The 18,806-nt window shown below is 27.9% G+C and overlaps 1 protein-coding gene and 1 long non-coding RNA gene across 2 annotated transcripts; one reads left to right on the top strand and one right to left on the bottom strand.

Annotated features, from left to right (window-relative positions):
- The first annotated feature begins 6,668 nt into the window (after positions 1-6,668).
- Positions 6,669-12,405, top strand: LOC123262371. The gene is made up of 3 exons (XM_044724535.1): positions 6,669-6,775; positions 8,777-9,142; positions 11,521-12,405. The coding sequence occupies exons 1-3, from the start codon at positions 6,724-6,726 to the stop codon at positions 11,826-11,828; spliced, it is 726 nt and encodes a 241-aa protein (XP_044580470.1). The 5' UTR covers positions 6,669-6,723; the 3' UTR covers positions 11,829-12,405.
- Positions 12,406-15,844: 3,439 nt separating this feature from the next.
- LOC123262370 lies at positions 15,845-16,999 on the bottom strand. The gene is made up of 3 exons (XR_006508931.1): positions 16,238-16,999; positions 16,041-16,129; positions 15,845-15,967 (listed from the first exon to the last, which is right to left on the bottom strand). It is a non-coding gene; the product is annotated as an uncharacterized LOC123262370 (long non-coding RNA).
- Between the last annotated feature and the right edge of the window lie 1,807 nt (positions 17,000-18,806).

The raw sequence follows: 18,806 nt of genomic DNA, 5'->3' as shown, positions 1-18,806 counted from the left end.
CAAAAAACCACGTCGATCGCCACCAGTCCGGTCAAAATCGGTTGATTCGTTCGAGAGATATCGTGAACGAAAGAAAACCGAAAAAAGTGTTTTTTCGGAATAACTCCGAAATTCCTAGCGCGAACAATTCAAAATTTGAGATCCTTTGTGAGGCTTGAAAAACTGCGTCAAATGCTGCCAACCGCGTGAAAATCGGTTTATTCATTCAAAAGTTATTGCGGTTTAAAAATTCAAAAAATAGTGTCTTATCAAATCTCTATCAGACTTTTGAGCTCAAAAGCTCAAAAGCAAAGGAAAGCAATCTCTGAGCTCGGAGAGCTCAAAATAACCCATAAATTGTATTTTTAAGCTCGAAGAGCTCAAAAACGTCATTGGTGCAATTTTAAGCGCCTAAGTATGGAATTAGCGGGAAGTTGCAGGGATGGCCTTCAGGGTCAACCGTTTTTCTAATTTTTGAACAGTGTTGGGAGTATTGACAGTCAGCCTGATAATCTTCAGTGCATTTTATGTGTTTCAAATAAACAATCCGATACATTCAATTGGCATTTGTTATCACTAGTCCAAACTGAATTACCGACAACAGACTGTATTACATGCTCTTAAATGAAAATTAATTTAGCATATAATTAAATATATATATTATTAAGACCTTCGCGGTTTTTTAAATACCGTAAATTTTCGGTATTAATGCGTTTACTATAAATTTACCGTTATAATTCTCAAATAATATGGTATTTCTGTGGTTATAATGGCCAGTTTTTTTACTATAGTTATACAGCATTTTTATCGTACTTTTGATGCAAAGTTCAGAAATAATACGATAAAATTACCGTAAAACTCTAGAACTTTTACCGTAAAAAATCTATGTATTAATTATAATATTACTATAATTTTACAATAATAAAATCGTATTTCTACGGTAAAAATACCGAAGATATACTGTAATTTTGCCGCTTTTATACTGATATAATTACAGATACACTGTAAAAAAAACCGGTGTGAATCCACGCGGTATACGGTGTTAAAAATTCCGGTGTTAAATTCAACACCGAAATCGGTGTAGCAGTAACACCGCTCGCGGTGTAAATATTTTTTTTTCGGTGTTAAATCGGTGTTATAAATTTTCCGGTGTTGATAATATTTTAACTAACACAATTTTTATAATATAACTTTTTATGTTTAATAATTAAAAATAAATAATCAAAAAAAGTTAATATGTAATTTAGAAAGTTTAAAATAATAAAATATTAAGTAGATAAAAATTTTTAATTAAAATAAATACACTGTAAAAAATTTCGATGTAAGAATAGATCCAGAGCATTTTGGGACATCATATAAATAATCGGAAACTTCAAAATAGTGCATTTTAGTAATTATTTCATAACTTTTAAGTACTTATTGACTATTGTTCTATAGTATTAACTAGTTGTACTGCTGATGAGAATTGCAAATTACAACGTTCATTAAATACAGCGATTCGTTTTATTTATAATTTGAAAAAGGATGAACATATTACATCGTATAGACGAGAGCTTGGATGGCTATCAGTAAAAAGCCGCCGAATGTACTACTTAGCATGTTATTTTTATAAATTGTTGAATATAGGTAAACCTAGCTACTTACGAGAACTATTTATTGAAAATATTGATACTAGACATTCTGTAAGACTTGCAGCAAAAAAGAATTATGTAAATTTCAAGTTACCTAAATTTACGACAGCTATTTATGAAATATCATTTGTAGTTACTTGCATTCGTCTTTGGGAAGATTTACCAATCGATATGATAAATGCTCCCAGTATAGAAATTTTTAAAAATAAGCTTTATGATTACCTTTTTAATCTAGACATCTAAATCCAAACTAAATTTTCAGTTAAATCTCTAAAATTATTAAAATCAGTAAAAGTTATTAAATCACTAAAATTATTAAAATTAAAATCTTTAAAATCATAATCATAAATATTGTAATCTATTAGTTCTAATTCTCATTTAAACAGTTTCTTCAAAATTAGCATATAAGCAATATTACCTTTACTAATACTTTATTATGTATAATTATATATAAGTTCTAATTATTATGTTTAAATTAAAAATTTAAAAATGTATTGTATTCACAAAATGTATAATTTTTCTTTTGCCATCTGGCCACCCGAGTAAAAACAGAATTCCGCCGCACCACCGCCGCAACACCGCTGCACGGCTTTTTAAGCGCCGCACCACCGCTGCACTACAGCCGTGAAAATTTTGGTTATTTTACAAGTGCCGTATCACCGCCGCACCACCGCCGTGACAAGTAAAGAATTTATCTATTCGCCGCACTACCGCCGCACCAGCGCCGTGACAAGTAAATAAATTTCTATTCGCCGCACCACCGCCGCACCACAGCTGTGACGCGCCCGGGTAAAAATAAAATTATTAATTTTGACGAAAAAATAATAAATTTCGTTCGACCGCCGCACCACCGCTGCACCACCGCCGCACCACCGCCGCACCATACCACTGTTTGATGGTATATACATTGAAATAATATATTCGTTGATCATTCAAATAGCTTAACTAAATTTTTTAAGTTAAGTATGGCTTGCAGTGCAGTTGGCAATGTTCGAGACTTCCATGCAGACGATCCAGGTTCGAATCCCATCACAGTTCAATTTTTAAAATTCTTTCAGAGTATTTCAATAGGCGTACCGCTTCTGTGCAACCCGAGGACGAAATTAAAAATCTACATCAACAATACGACTAAAAAAATCAATAATTTCGCGGTGCTTTGGCCTGATTTAAAAAAAATTTTTTTTTTTAATATTAGGCATTCGATTAAAAGGAGGTTGATCAATAGGTCTTACATAAAGATTTCTAGTCGCATTATTTATTAATTAATTATTGCGTGATAAATTAATTATGATACCATTTTTTGTGAAATTGTAGGTATGATTCAGCATTGGTGCGGCGGTGGTGCAGCGGTAGTGCGGCGGTGCTAGGGGGAGTAAATTTTTAGCGTGCGGCGTAATAGTCCGCCAAACGGCGGTCGTGCAGCGGTGGTGCGGCGGTATGGTGCGGCGGTGGTGCAGCGGTCGAACGAAATTTATTATTTTTCCGTAAAAAATAATAATTTCATTTTTACTCGGGCAGTGAAGGCTTTGGCATAAATCAATAAATTCAATTCAATTTTTTTTAAGATTTTCGGAATACTTCTAAGATAATTTTACGGTGAAATTTAAAAAATTTTCTTTTATAATGATAATATAATGCTGCTGTGTAAGCTATGGGACACTATGTGTTACAATATGAGTTTATGTGCAAATGAAATCATTAAATTAATCATATCAAATTATTAATTTATCATGTTTAAAACATCCATTATATTGTGAAAAACATCATGGTTACGATAAAAATAATTATTATATTGTCCCTAAACCTTTAATATTGTAAATATTATTTAACTTGTTGTATAACATTCATTAAATCGATTTCTGCGTAATTTTATAAATTGAAAATTCTTAAATAAATGTTCCTTGTCTCATTTTGATAAATATTGAATATTAATTGTGTTTTATGGATCATAATATTCATACTCCGATACGGTGTAAATTTATTCTACTATTACACCGGTATTACATCGATATTACACCGGTTTAACGCCGGATTTTTAACACCGCAAAAGAGCACCGCTACACCGGTGTTAACAAATCCTTAGGTGTTACATAGCGGTATTAAAATGAGTCCATTTTAACACCGCTTTTTTTACAGTGTATAATGCTTTCTACCGTAAGATGGACGGTGGTGTTTATTATTCTGTGGGTCTTATTAGGTGACTGAATAAATAGTTACGGATAGTGTCTTAGATAGCTCAACTGATAGAGCCTTTGAGGCGTAACTAAATAATCCGGGTTCGAATCCCGGTCTGGACTAAAAAAAATTATAATAATAATAATAGAGAAATTAATTTATTAACCTCTTAAATATTATTCATGATAATTTATAATATTATAAAAAAAAATTTTAAGCTATTAAGGGCCAGTTTTTCAATCCGGGATAAAATTTTATCCGAGATAAAAGTACCGCGAATAAAATAAAAAAAAAATAAAATAAATAATTCAGCGACGTGATATTGCTCTCAATTAGTTCTCCATGAATTTGGTCGTTTATTTAAATAAAAATAAATAAATATATCGTAAAAATAATAATAACCTCTTATTGTGTCATTTAAATTATTTTAAATTAATTAACACAATTATAAATTAATAATATATATGTCAAACGCAAGATATAAACTCGAAGGGCTCAAAAGCATAGAACAGCTACCTCTTTGAGCTCATAAAGCTTAAAATAATACATAAATTGTAATTTGGAGCTTGAAGAGCTCAACAACATTATAAGTGCAATTTCAAGCGCTTAAGTATGGAATTAGCGGGAAGTTACAGGGATCTCCTTCCGGGTCATCCGTATTAAATTAAAATTGTCAATTTTGATTATAATTACAAAAAATAATGAAATCCGAGCAAAAACAGTTTCACTGTAAAAAAAATCGCGCCAAGTCCACGTTCATAAGACTATTAAGAAAAAAAATTTTTATTTTTTTACAAAAATATAAAATAAAAATTAAAAATCAAGTAACCGATATGATTGTATATGATTTTCGGAAATTAAAAAAAATTTTGTTGTAAATTTAAAAATTAAGAAAAAAATTTTGGAACGTACTTGGTGTGCGTCATTGTGTACTTCAATTTTTTTTAAAAGTCCTAGTAGATAGATTTTAGGAATTTCATAAAAAGTGAAATATTTCGTAACCACGCACACTAAATACGTTCCAAAATTGTTTCTTTTAATTTTTAAATTTACAAAAAAATTTTTTTTAATTTCCGAAAATCATATACAACCATATCGGTTACTTGGATTTTTTAATTTTTTATTTTATATCTTTTTGTAAAGAAATAAAAATTTTTTTTCTTAATAGTCTTATGAACGTGGATTTGGCGTGATTTTTTTACAGTGAAACTGTTTTTGTTCGGATTATTGTAAAATATAAAAAAAAATTTAATAATAATACATTACCGATATAATTTTAGAAAAATTAAAAGTTTAATTTTATGTTTTTGACTCGTTTATCGTCAGCTATTTATTCGAATAAAGATTTGGCAACGTCGCGTCAACAGCTGAGAAAAAAGAAAAGGATAGAAATATAGTTACAGAGAGAGAAATATTTAACTGACACACTTATCCACGCCAAATCTGTTTATTTAATCCGGCAAGTAACAAATACCAAAGTCATTTTATTACTTTATTTTATTGAATAAGTAAAAATCATCAATTATTAAATTGTTCAAATTATTTTAAATTAAGCAAAAGAATTTTGACGAATATTGGAAAAATTGAAAGTAAAAAAAAATTTTAACATTATTTTGGCTCATTAGTTATGCTCGATTTTTCTTAAGTAATTATTAACATTTAATTGACTAATAAAAATATAGCACTCTGAATTACCGGTATACACTTGACAACGGCACAAGAGTTCCTTACCATTGAAATTTATCTATGTTTACTGTCTAACTAAAATGACTAGGATTTTTTAGCAATTAAAAAACCGCGGTTACTTATGCGTCGAGTAACTGCGCAAGCGGTGTTGCCAAGTCAAATACAAAACTTTGAAGAACGCAAGTTCCGAGTGATTTTTCATAAAAACTATAAAATATCTCCGTAATACGTTCGGAAAGCTACTTTTTTTATTGTTTTAATCGAAAGCTTATTATTTTTTCAATCAAATCAATGAAAATAAATTTTTTTTTAAATCGTTAATTGCATTAAATTCTTAACCAAATACACGGATGGTGGAATCTCCATTCACATGTTAAAATTACAATTTTCAAACCTAATTATTTGATTCAATATCCTGGAAACTCCTGTTTTTTAATTTTTTTTATTAATTATTACGTAGATTGAATTTACAAATTTTTAGGAATTTTTCAAAATTTTACCATATCTCCTTAAAAATTTTAGTAAGACACACTGATAGAAGGATTTCTTATTATTTAAAAAGATTTCTTTGTATTTAAGAAATCATTTCTTAAACATCATTTTTTAATATTTAAAAAATATTTCTTAAATACAAAGAAATATTTCTTAAATATTAAGAAATATAAATACTAAAAAATATTTCTTAAATACAAAGAAATATTTCTTAAATACTAAGAAATATTTTTTAAATGCTAAGAAATGATGTTTAAGAAATGATTTCTTAAATACAAAGAAATCTTCTTAAATGCTAAGAAATCCTTCTATCAGTGCATTTAGTAGACTAATTTAGTTACATATTGACTGCAGTTGCTAGTTTTAATAATTTTATAACTAGTAAATTATGTCAAAAAAAATTAACATGTGGAAATTTCAAAAAATATAAAATGCAATTTTTTAAAAATAATTTTTCGGAACAAATTTGTTTGTTAAATAAAATTAATTTTTTATCAAGATTTGTACGCAATAAATTATTGTAATGTAAATGATTTGAAAAAAACAAAGCGGTTTTGTGATGTTTCCGCGAAATTCATTAATTATTAATTAGTTATCTATAGAATATCAAAGAAAAAACCTCTAAGTAAACTGCGATAGATAAAAATGAGTAAGAAAGAGATGAATTTGAATAAATTATTTTGTGATTCAGCTTTAATTGGATATAAATTAATCTTCTTCTATCGGTTAATCGCAGTTGTATTGCTGATAAACAACCAGAATGTTGTGTTTAACTTTTATTTTTTTAATTTGTCTTGTTTCAGCTGAAGTCCGTAAGTAAATTTTTAAAATTCATAAAAATGTATAATATGTAGATTAACAAAGTCCTTTCGCTTCAGTTGAGTCACAACAACTGTAGTAGTCAATATTCGATAAATTAAAATAAAAAACCCATAAAAATTTCTAAAATTAAAAAATAAATAGTATATGAGGCATTAATCGTTGAAAATTTTAAAAATTAAAAAAAAAAATAGTTAAATACAAAAATCAATTTGACTCTTGTAAATCAGCGTTAGTAACCTGTCCGTGATTTGGCGACGCTATATATCGGTTGTTAACATTTTCATTTGGACAATATGAGCTTAATCATGTTTAAGTTTGTGCAGTCAGTGTAAATAAATAAATTAATTAAAAATGTCTAGTCATAAAACCATAACATTCTAATGTCTCATGACAAGAATGCTAGCATTTTTTAATTACTGTTTTATTTTTCAATTATGAAGTATGAAAATTTGTTTACAATAAATTAATTAATAAGTAAGGTAAAAGCTCCAATTATTGACGCTATAAGAGACAAAGTTATGATTTGATTTTTTTTTAAGCAATCAAATATAAATATCGTTGAATTTTGTTTGTGGTAATGTCTTAAGTAATGTTTTAACTAATCAATTTCTTTTTTTAAAATGATAATCAGTGATATTTACTGATTAATTTTAAATAATTAAATAGATAATCTGGATACACCAATTATTGACGGGTTAAAAAACTGATTGATCTAAATATTGACGTACCGTAACCCCAATTATTGACGCCCCTACTGCGCATGCGTCGAATCATTTGGTTATATTTTTATTTATCAAAACTTGATATAAAGTAATCAATATTATTAAAGTTAATTAATAATAATTTCTATGAATGATTAATTATTATTAAAAATATAACAATTTATTCAAAAACTTATTTAACACCAAAACACGCCGAGTTATTTGACAGTTAAAAGCCTTGTATATAATCGCGTAACGTATTTTATACTTAAAAAAAAAAGGCGTCATAGCACTGTTGACTGGCTGTCAATATGGGATTCACCATAAAAATTATGAACTAGTTATTGACTCCCATTATTTAAATATTATAAAGCATACAATTAATTTCGATTATTCAATTTTATAAATATTTCATGTACTGTTAATTAAAAAAAAAAATAGGTCATATAATTACATGAAAAAATTAATTCAAACTCGGCAGTTAAAAAAAATGCTTTTCTAACCAAAGTTGTTAAGAAAATAGACGCTCGTAAGCTGATTTGATGAACTGGTGCTAACTTTATTTTTTTTTAATAATTAATATTTAATATTTTGAACTGAAAGTGATTTTTTCTCAATTTTTTAATTAATTAGAATTTAATAAAAAATTATTTGATCGTTATTCTTATTACAGATAATTTAATATATTTAAAGATAATTTAGGGTGTCAATATTTAGACCCCCGTCAATAATTGGGGCTTTTACCTTATGTATGAAAAACATAAGTGCGTTAAAGTTTAGTTTGAATTTATTGAATGGTCTGTAGCTCGCGCGCTACGCAATGTTGCCAAATGTTTTGACGCCATTTAAATGCAGGTTACTTAAAAATTTTCTGTGATTTTATAATTTTAATTTCTCCATAAATTCCACGGCAACCTATATATTTTATTGCAAAAAATCAAACCTGAATATTTTGAAAACCTTATTTTGAGTTTTTTTTTACCCCATCTAATCGGTAGTTAATGCCATAATTCGAGAAAGTTGTTACGGTCTTACTTTCTCGTAAGACTCGGAAAAAATACTAATATTTTTAGAAATTTTTTTTTCAAAAATTTCCACGCTGAAGAATAAATTAAACTTCACTAGTAGATAAATAAGGACTTTAACTATTAGATCAAAGTTAATTTTATGCTTAATCTAATATTTTTTATTTAACATTGATGGCGAAAGGACCTCCTTAATTGGAATTTTAAAGAACTTAAAATTAAGAGACTAAACTTTCGAGTTAAAAAATATATAATTATATTTTAGCATCATATATACCAGTATGTGGTCGAAGAAATCCAAATTTGAACGAATGTATAAAAAACAGCGTGGAAAAATTGCGCCCGAAACTCCGCGCAGGAATTCCTGAGTTTGATGTTCCGCCAATTGATCCTCTAATTATAAACGAAAGACTTGTAGTCGCGGATACTACTGACTTTAAAGCTGGAGCAACAAATGTTAAACTCTACGATGCGGGAGATTTTGAAATAAGGAGCTTGAATGTTGACTTTAAAAATCAAAAAGTTGACATCAATCTTTTCTTTAAAAGAATGAGGTCAACAGGCGACTATGATGTCAAAGCTAAAATTATTGTTCCAATCGAAGCGACTGGGCCCGTTGAAAACGACAGTAGTAAGTGAATTTTGAATTTTTTTTGATGATGTTTCAATAAGTTTATTAACATAGTAAACGAAAAAAAAATAATCATAAATAATAATGGTTTATAGCAATCAATTGGTAGTATATACTATTTTAAACAGTAAAATTGTGATTTTAATAGTTTTCATTTGAATACCCACAGGCATTTTGATATATTTTTCATTTATCCATTTATATAATATATATTTTAAAGATATAAGCTCATCCCGATGCTACACTCATGAAGAGCTTTCATTTGAGTACCCACGTGTATTTTTGATATATTTTTCATATATACATATATATAATATATATATATATATATATAAATATATGAAATATATAAAAAATTAATGTGGGTATTCATATGAAAGGTCTCGACGAGTGTAACATTGAAATGAGCTTATATCTTAAAAAATGTCAATAGTTCACAAAATACAAGGTCATTTCTTAATTATTGACATTTTTAAAGATATAAGCTCATTCTGATGTTACAGTCATCAAGAGCTTTCATTTGAGTACCTATATGCATTTCTGATATATTTTTCATATATACATATATATAATATATATAAATGTATGAAAAATTGATGTGGGTACTCAAATGAAAGTTCTCGAAGAGTGTAACATTGAAATGAGCTTATATCTTAAAAAATGTCAATAGTTTACAAAATACAAGGTCATTTCTTAATTATTGACATTTTTAAAGATATAAGCTCATTCTGATGTTACACTCATCAAGAGCTTTCATTTGAGCACCTATATTCATCTCTGATATATTGTTCATATATACATATATATAATATATATAAATATATGAAAAATTGATGTGGGTACTCAAATGAAAGTTCTCGAAGAGTGTAACATTGAAATGAGCTTATATCTTAAAAAATGTCAATAGTTTACAAGATGCAAGGTCATTTCTTAATTATTGACATTTTTAAAGATATAAGCTCATCCTGATGTGACACTCAAGAGCTTTCATTTGAATACCCACATGCTTTTTTTATATATACATATATATAATCTATATAAATATATGAAAAATTGATGTGGGTACTCAAATGAAAGTTCTCGAAGAATGTAGCATTGAAATGAGTTTATATCTTTTAAAATGTTAATAGTTTACAAGATGCAAGGTCATTTCTTAATTATTGACATTTTTTTAGATATAAGCTCATCCTGATGTTACACTCATCAAGAGCTTTTATTTGAGTACCCACATGCATTTTTGATATATTTTTCATATATACATATATATAATATATATAAATATACAAAATATATGAAAAATTCACGTGGGTACTCAAATGAAAGGTCTCGATGAGTGTAATGTCGGGATAAGCTTATATCTTAAAAAATGTCAATATTTCACAAGATACAAGGTCATTTCTTAATTATGTATTTAGAGATGGAGCATTTTCGAATGCAGCCTAAATACTTAATAAATCATAATAAATTGACTATCGGTGAGAATGATATGAAACCTTAAAAAGACACAAATTCAAATCTCGATCTGTGCAATGACACTAAGTTTCACTGAAAAAAATGATTTTGCCTTATGACTATCCTGAACACAAAATTTTTCTTATTCTCTTACTAATATAGATAATAAAAATTGATCAATTGATAGTAAATACTATTTCAAATAGTAAAATTGTGATTTTAATAGTTAATTTGTGATATTTATTATTCGAATGTTACAATTCAATAATTATACAGAAAAAAATAGCATTTAAAACAGTAATAACAGCTATGTAAATGTCCAAAAAGTTTAAGTATAATAATTAACAATTACAACTTTAATGTTTATCATTTTGCAAGTAAAAAATTATCGTGTGATATTGAAAAAATATTAAAAATGGTTACTAAAACTACTATGGGAAGACTTTTAGATTTTTATGTAACCAACGTCAACATTTGCAAGGTAAAATAGTAAATTTTAAACGCAACGATAAAAACAAATCTATAATTATTGATTTGCTTTGACTGGTAAAAAATATATATTCAAAGTGTCAGATTTTTACTGTTTGACTTTGTTAAATTTAACGGATGATTGTGACCTTCTCTCCATTCTCCCTTCAAAAGTTTAACTATACATATCTAAGTAGCAATTCTAACTATTATTTGTAACTGTAAAATTAAAGTAGTTAAAGTTGTTATTTAATATATTATTTGTCACAAGTCACTCGATATGATATTATAAAATACATATTAATTAAAATGGGAATTTTTACTGTTTGAGAGGATTAACTTTAAAGAGTGAGAGTCGTTATTAAATATAGTAAGCTACAAATAACTTTTTTTCAATATTAAATTATGAATGATGGATTCTATATTTTTTCAAATGAATATTTCGTTTTTGTCAACAGATAACATTGAATCAAACTCTACAGTGATGTACAAATTAGTGAAAACCAAGAAAGGTCAACAGGTCTTCTTCACCAGTGCTATCACTAAGCTCAAAATAGGAGACTATAAGACCAAGTTTGTTGGGAACTCCGAAACAACCACCGCTTTATCCGACGCAATTAACTCGGTAGTCAATGGGAACAAAGGGGAAATAATTGCTGCTATTACTCCTCATATTGAAAGATCAATGTCCAGGAAGCAACTTGAAATAGCTAATCAAATTTGCAAACACTTTACTTTCGAAGAGTTATTCCCCGATCGAGAATGAACTATATTATTATGAAGTGAAAATCGTTCGGAAAATTTTAATTATACTTATTTAAATCGCTTGCTTAAAGGTGAAAGGGCTTATAGCTAAGAGTTAATAGGGATTTATGCTGAGAGGGCGTATAAAAAAATTTTTTTTTGCCATTCTGTTGGAAATTGACTGAAACGTAAAAATCTGTAAAAAAAAAAAGTTGGTATCTCTAGACATACTCTCTTTCAGCTTTAAGAAAAGTACTACTTAAAGGTAAAAGGGTGAGTAAAAAAAAATTGTAGTTTTGATACCAAATGTTAAATAATAGTTTCACAAGACAAATTATACTTAAATAACAGCCTCATATACAAAGTTTGGCATAAACAAATAGAAAATAAATCAATCAAAAACAAATTACGTAAAAATTAAGTAATAAAAAAAATCACAATGACAGATAACATTGAAATATTTTGAAATTTCCCGCTTTAATCGCCCTATTGAATATAATTACTGGCGCCGTTCTCACAACAGCTGTTTCATCATGATCAACAATCCAGAATCCAAATTTTATAATAACTATTTCTTAAAATAAAAAGCGAGAAAATAATCACGCGTACTTTATTGTTTATTGGATATATTTTCTTTTTTAACTTTAAAAAATTGTATAGTTGAGGTTTTACGCCCCTGCTACCACAGAAAGTTTTTTTTTCACATTTTTAAACTACGAATATGTTCTTTTGTAAACTGGCCGAAAAAAAAATTATACACCCTTTCACCTTTAGATCACCAAAATTTCGAATTCTTAAAACTAAAAGGGCGTGTAATTAAAGATATACGCCCTTTTACCTTTAGGGACGCGAAATAGTACTTAATATTTTATTATATATAACGGGAATAAAATTCCTAAAAAATTTTGTAAAGAAAATTGTGGAAAAAAAATTTTTTTTGCTCCGCATCATGAGTCGTGCAAAAATGAAAATTAAATTTCTTCAATAATCTTTTGTAATGTCTTTCAATATTTATCAAACTTCGCCATTGTTATCATCATTATCGTAAATTTTTCTATAATCTAACAAACGAGTGTCTTTAATAGCAGCCAGGTAATAAGTATACAAACTATCGTAAAACTTATAATATCCAAAATTATCTCTCAATTCTTCATTATTGTGCAAATTGTTATACTGTTCTCCAACAATCACGAAAATACCATCTTTAACTTCTTCTTTCAACTTGTCTTCGTCGTAAAGGAAATAGGTGAAGACACGGGGCAAAGATAGACTGATAATAGTATCAGAGCTTTTGTACGTCCAAGGAAGCTTGGGACTCAATGGTGGAGTCATTTTGCTAATAACTTCGTGACAAATCGAACGTTTTATTTCCGCGTTATCTTCGAGATTGGCGAGCGAAATGTAAGTTGCCAAGAATCGCGTGATACCTTTGGATACTTCGGTCCAATGGAACTGTTCCGGCTGGTTGTTAAAATCAAAATCGGTTATCAATTTTTCGTGCAATTTCTTTACGAATTCCGTCGCGTATTCGCTTGCAGCATCATTTTTATGACGCGAGCAATATTGGAGGATTGTAACTGCGTTGTCGCACAACGACTGGATTTCTCTGTTATCAACTTCTTCTTTACTCCAGTTTTTCAACTTTTCCGGGAACTCGGGAGTGTTTATCTCGTTCTCGATTGAGGGTGGCAATGCTTCAATGTTTCCTTGGAGCGCAAACTCGATTTTTCGGATGATTATGTTCCGGATTAAAGTTTCTAGTGATGAGCGCATTTTATTTTTTAACTTTATTTACTGTTCTAATAAATAGTAAACTTTTTTATAAATTTTATCTTTTAGAATTTTACTATAGCAAACCTTGTAGTCACTATGTGACTGCCGTGACTTGTGAACTATAAATAAATAAAATTTTGCTTTATTAAATAATGACTTTTGTTAAATTGCAATGTACTTTTTTAACTATTGTCGTTTTTGAAGATATAAGCTCATCCCGATGTTACACTCATCAAGAGCTTTCATTTGAGTACCCATATGCATTTTCGATATATTTTTCATATAGAGTGTCTCAGAAGTAACGGACGCCATTGTAGCATCTGATAAACAAAATAATTCTGAGACGAAAAGTCCTTAGCCATTTTTTAATCAGGCGCATAGATAATAAGATACACCTTAAATTTTGAATTCAAATTCCGGATATATATATATGCTTCGGTTAAAATAAGAATATATATCTTGAAGTGATAACATAGAAATTTAATTTATTGGACGTTAGATATAATATAGAGACCTTGATTATCGTTCTCGCTGTCAATAATTGTCTTATTAATACAGAAATTTATATTACCGGTAAAGATAATTCCTAAAGATAGTTTATTATTATTATTATTATTATTATTATTATATTTATCCTTAGGTTTTCGCATCTAATTACGCAAAAATTTTTTTACGGCAAATTATTAATAAATGTTTTAAGCAATTTATTTAAAGTTTTTTAAATTTTTTGAAAAATTTTACTTCAGAAACATTAAGAGGTTACAATGGGTTTCCTCCGGGAAAAAATAGCCTATTTTCAACAATTTTTTTTAATAGAAAAAATGAAATATTTTATTCAAACTTTTTACTGTCTTAAAGATACATGTTTAATAAGGGATTACTGAAATTAAAAAAAAAAATATTAAAAACTCTGCTAATGTAACGTCATTTCCGGCGAGCCCTCGGAAAAAAGATGCGTCCGCGTGGACAGCAGAACTCCTAGCAGGATTATTTGAAATGAAAAAAAAAAATATGTGCTTTAGTTAAGACTTCAAACTAGGTCTTGAACGAAGGAAAAAAAAAAATGAAAATTGAATTTATGGCAGAGGTTTTTACAAAAAAATTAAAAATTTGGCTAAAATTTCGCGGCATTTTTATTTTTTTAAATAGTTGTAATTGAAAAAAAAATCCTTCGTTCAATACCTTGTAAATTATATCTCGAAGACCTGTCTAAAATTTCATCAAGATCGGTTGAGTAGTTTTCGAGAAATCTTGACAACCGTCTTAGAAAACATAGTTTTGAGAAAAACGCGTTTAAAGTTTTGAGTGACAATACAACAGCGCCTTGAGCAAGCAACTTTTTGAAACTGTATCTCCGAAACTATTATTCGGATCGATTTGAAACTTTACGACAATATTCTAGAGATGTTGTAGAATTTAAAAAGACAAAAAAAAATCGATTTTTGAAATCGTGAAACCCATGTAACCCCTTAAACAAAATTTCCATAAGGATTGCTTTTTAAAATTTCTTTAAATAAAAAAAACTTTTTTTCAACTATAAAATTACCATGAAAAAAATTTATATTTCTTCATTTAAAAAATAAACTAAACAAATAAATTTCTTCTCAAAAATATACTAATTTTTTTTCTAAAAATAAATTTTTTTCTGTTAATGCAGCAAATTTATTTATTTTCTAATTTTTTTAAATTTAACATTATTATTCCTTGCAAAATCCTGAGACCCGGTTGTGTCTCATGCTAATAGCCCATTTAAAACATATTTAATGCGCACTACATATGCAGTAATGCGCATGCGTAATAAAACTCCTGAAGTAAAGCGTTTTTTCTTTTTATAAATTTTCTAGTCCTTCTGAATACTTACAAGCTTAGTTTATGTTAATCAATAAGGTGATATTGATGTATATTTATTTTATTATATATTTTTTTTTATCTTGTGATTACTTTAATTCAATGATTGTTGCATCAGAAAATAATAGTCTGTTTTTAATCTAAATTATTAAATAATAATAGATTTTTTTCTTGTTAATACAATAAAATATTCATATTAATTATCAATAAATAACAGAGTTGATAAATAATTGATAAAAAAAACATAAAAAAAAGGAAAGATATGTATATTATTTATCTAGCTTCAATGTTGCGAAAAAGTTAATATCACGTTAAATATAAGAGTTTATTATTTGTATAAAATTAATCGAATAGTTGAAAGTGAATTATTTTAACACTCTTTAGTTTTTTTATTAATAAAAAAGATTATCCTGGAGCATTTCTCACCAATTTAAAAAAATTCTTCCATCGAGGTTAATTTCATACGTTCTTCTTGTTCTATTCTTGTTTAGAAAAAATAATTTATTGTGCTTTAGCTTACATTTAAAATTGAAAGTAGTACTGTATATATATAATTAAAGATTAAAAAAGATAATTAATGGCTTGAAGTGTAATAACTTGAACTAGTATTTACCCTTCTTATTTCCATACGCATGTATTAAGCGTAAAGCGCGTGGGTATGTCATAATATCGTCTAAAAAGCGAATTGTTGATTTCGCCACACTGAATAGCATTTAAAAATTAAAATATAAAGATGAATAAAATAAAAATTATATTGATTGATAGAAAAATTATTTTAGGATAGGAAATAAATGAATTTTTTTTGCACACCTTATAACTCGAAACGGTTGAGGTAGTGCTTTATTCCCGACGCGTCAAGGTCAAGTAATTTTGTGAGCTTAAAATGCCTCTATCACAACCATACTGCACTTGTACAATAATATGAGTAGGCGTACATCGAGATAACACTTTAATTAATCCATCTTATAGTTTATAAAAATAATTTTATGTTGCTACTTTGAAAAGAAAACGTTTTGAAAAAAATTTTACGTGGACGTCCGGATGTCTGTACGCTGATTTTGTAAGTAAACACGATAACTCCCGAAAAAATAGATGTATCGAGACCGGGCTTTTTTTATTAGTTCCAGAATTCGATTAACTGCTGCCGTATTTAATATCAGTAGCCTAGTTTGCGTAGTTTTTTTTTAAATGAATTTTAATTAAAATTTACAATGATACACACGTACAAAAAATAACTTTTCTTATTTCTCTCACGTGGAAACTATGGTGCCACTTAATCAAGTTAAAATGAGATCAACCAATCACATTACTAGATTTTTTTAGGCACGCGCATATGATAAGAAAATTAGGCGGCAATAATTCAAAAAATATTCTAAAATACTCTGTAAAAAATAACTTAATTACGCTGATTTTTTATGGAAACACGATAACTCTCGAAAAAATAGATGTATCGAGACCGGGCTTTTTTTATTAGTTCCAGAATTTGATTAACTACTGCCGTATTTAATATCAGCAGCCTAGCTTACGTAGTTTTTTTTTTTTTAATGAATTTTCATTAAAATTCACAATGAAACACACGTACAAAAAATAACTTTTCTGCCCTCCGGCCGGAAAGTGACAACTTTCTGGCCGCTGCGCTAAACAAAGCTGCCACATTCCGGCTACGTCGAGCAGAAAAATAGTATACACACCTTGGCCAGTAAATAAGAAAGCCTCAGATCACATGTTTGTCAACCTCGGCTTCGCCTCGGCCAACAATTACATGTGATCTGAGACTTTTCTTATTTTACTGGCCTAGGTATGTAATATACTATTTCTTATTTCTCTCACGTGAAAACTATGGCGACACTTAATCAAGTTAAAATGAGATCAACCAATCATACACTGTAAAAAAAGTGGTGTTAAAATGGACTTATTTTAACACCGCTATGTAACACCTGTGTATTAACACCGGTGTAGCAGTGTTCTTTTGCGGTGTTAAAAATCCGGTGTTAAACCAGTGTAATACCGGTGTAACAGTAGAATAAATTTACACCGTATCGGAGTATGAATATCACATGATCCATAAAACACAGTTAATATTCAATATTTATCAAAATGAGACAAGTAACATTTATTTAAGAATTTTCAATTTATAAAATTACGCAGAAATCGATTTAACGAATGTTATACAACAAGTTAAATAGTATTTACAATATTAAATGTTTAGGAACAATATAATAATTATTTTTATCGTAACCATGATGTTTCTCTCAATATAATGGATGTTTTAAACATGACAAATCTACAGCTGTGCAAAAATAAATTATCTATATGAAAATCATTTAAAAAACGTTCAAAATTGTCGTAAAATTGTTCTAAAAATGTTTCAAATTTGTTGTAAAAACACTCTAAAACTGTCCAAAAAATGTTCCAAAATTGTCTCAAAAATATCCGAAAAATGTCTCAAATGTATTCAAAATTTGTTCTCAAATAGTTAAAAAAATGTTTTAAGATTATTCAAAAAAGGCTCCACATAAGATTTAAGGACAAAATTTCAAATAAATTGCGTTGATTCTAAAATTATCTTAGAAGTATTCCGAAAATCTTAAAAAAAATACTTAAAAATAAAATAATTAGGACTAAAATCCGCTATTTTAGAGTTTCCGATTATCTATATGATGTCCTAAAATTGTGTTTTAATAATGGTGTTAAAGTAACACGGATCGAAAATTTACACCGAGAGAATTTCACACCATTATTTCACACTACACGGCCGTGTAAAGTGCTCTGGGTCCATTTTTACATCGAAATTTTTTACAGTGTATTTATTTAAATCAAAAATTTTTATCTACTTAATATTTTATTATTTTAAACTTTCTAAATTAAATATTAACTTTTTTTGATTATTTATCTTTAATTATTAAACATAAAAAGTTTAATTATAAAAATTGTGTTAGTTAAAATATTATCAACACCAAAAAATTTATAACACAGATTTAACACCGAAAAAAAATATTTACACCGCGATCGGTGTTATTGCTACACCGATTTCGGTGTTGAATTTAATACCAGAATTTTTAACACCGTACACCGCATGGACTCACACCGATTTTTTTTTACAGTGTATTACTGGATTTTTTTAGGCGCGCGCATATGACAAAAAAATTAGGCGGCAATAATTCAAAAAATATTATAAAATACTCTGTAAGAAATTAATAATTTTTTCTTTTTTTAAAAAACAATTATAATAAAAAATAATTTATAATTTATCAGTGTAACGTCTTCAGAAATAATATTTAAACTCCGAATAAAAAACTTGATCTAATTATTTTTTCTGTGTATAAAATCAAACTACACAACAAACGATAAAACTTTATACTTTAAAGACATGACAAAA

This window comes from Cotesia glomerata, linkage group LG4 (genome assembly GCF_020080835.1).
Source record: "Cotesia glomerata isolate CgM1 linkage group LG4, MPM_Cglom_v2.3, whole genome shotgun sequence".
Lineage (NCBI taxonomy): Eukaryota > Metazoa > Arthropoda > Insecta > Hymenoptera > Braconidae > Cotesia > Cotesia glomerata.
Note: the sequence above shows the minus strand (reverse complement) of the source record. Positions and strands in the feature narration are given on the sequence as shown.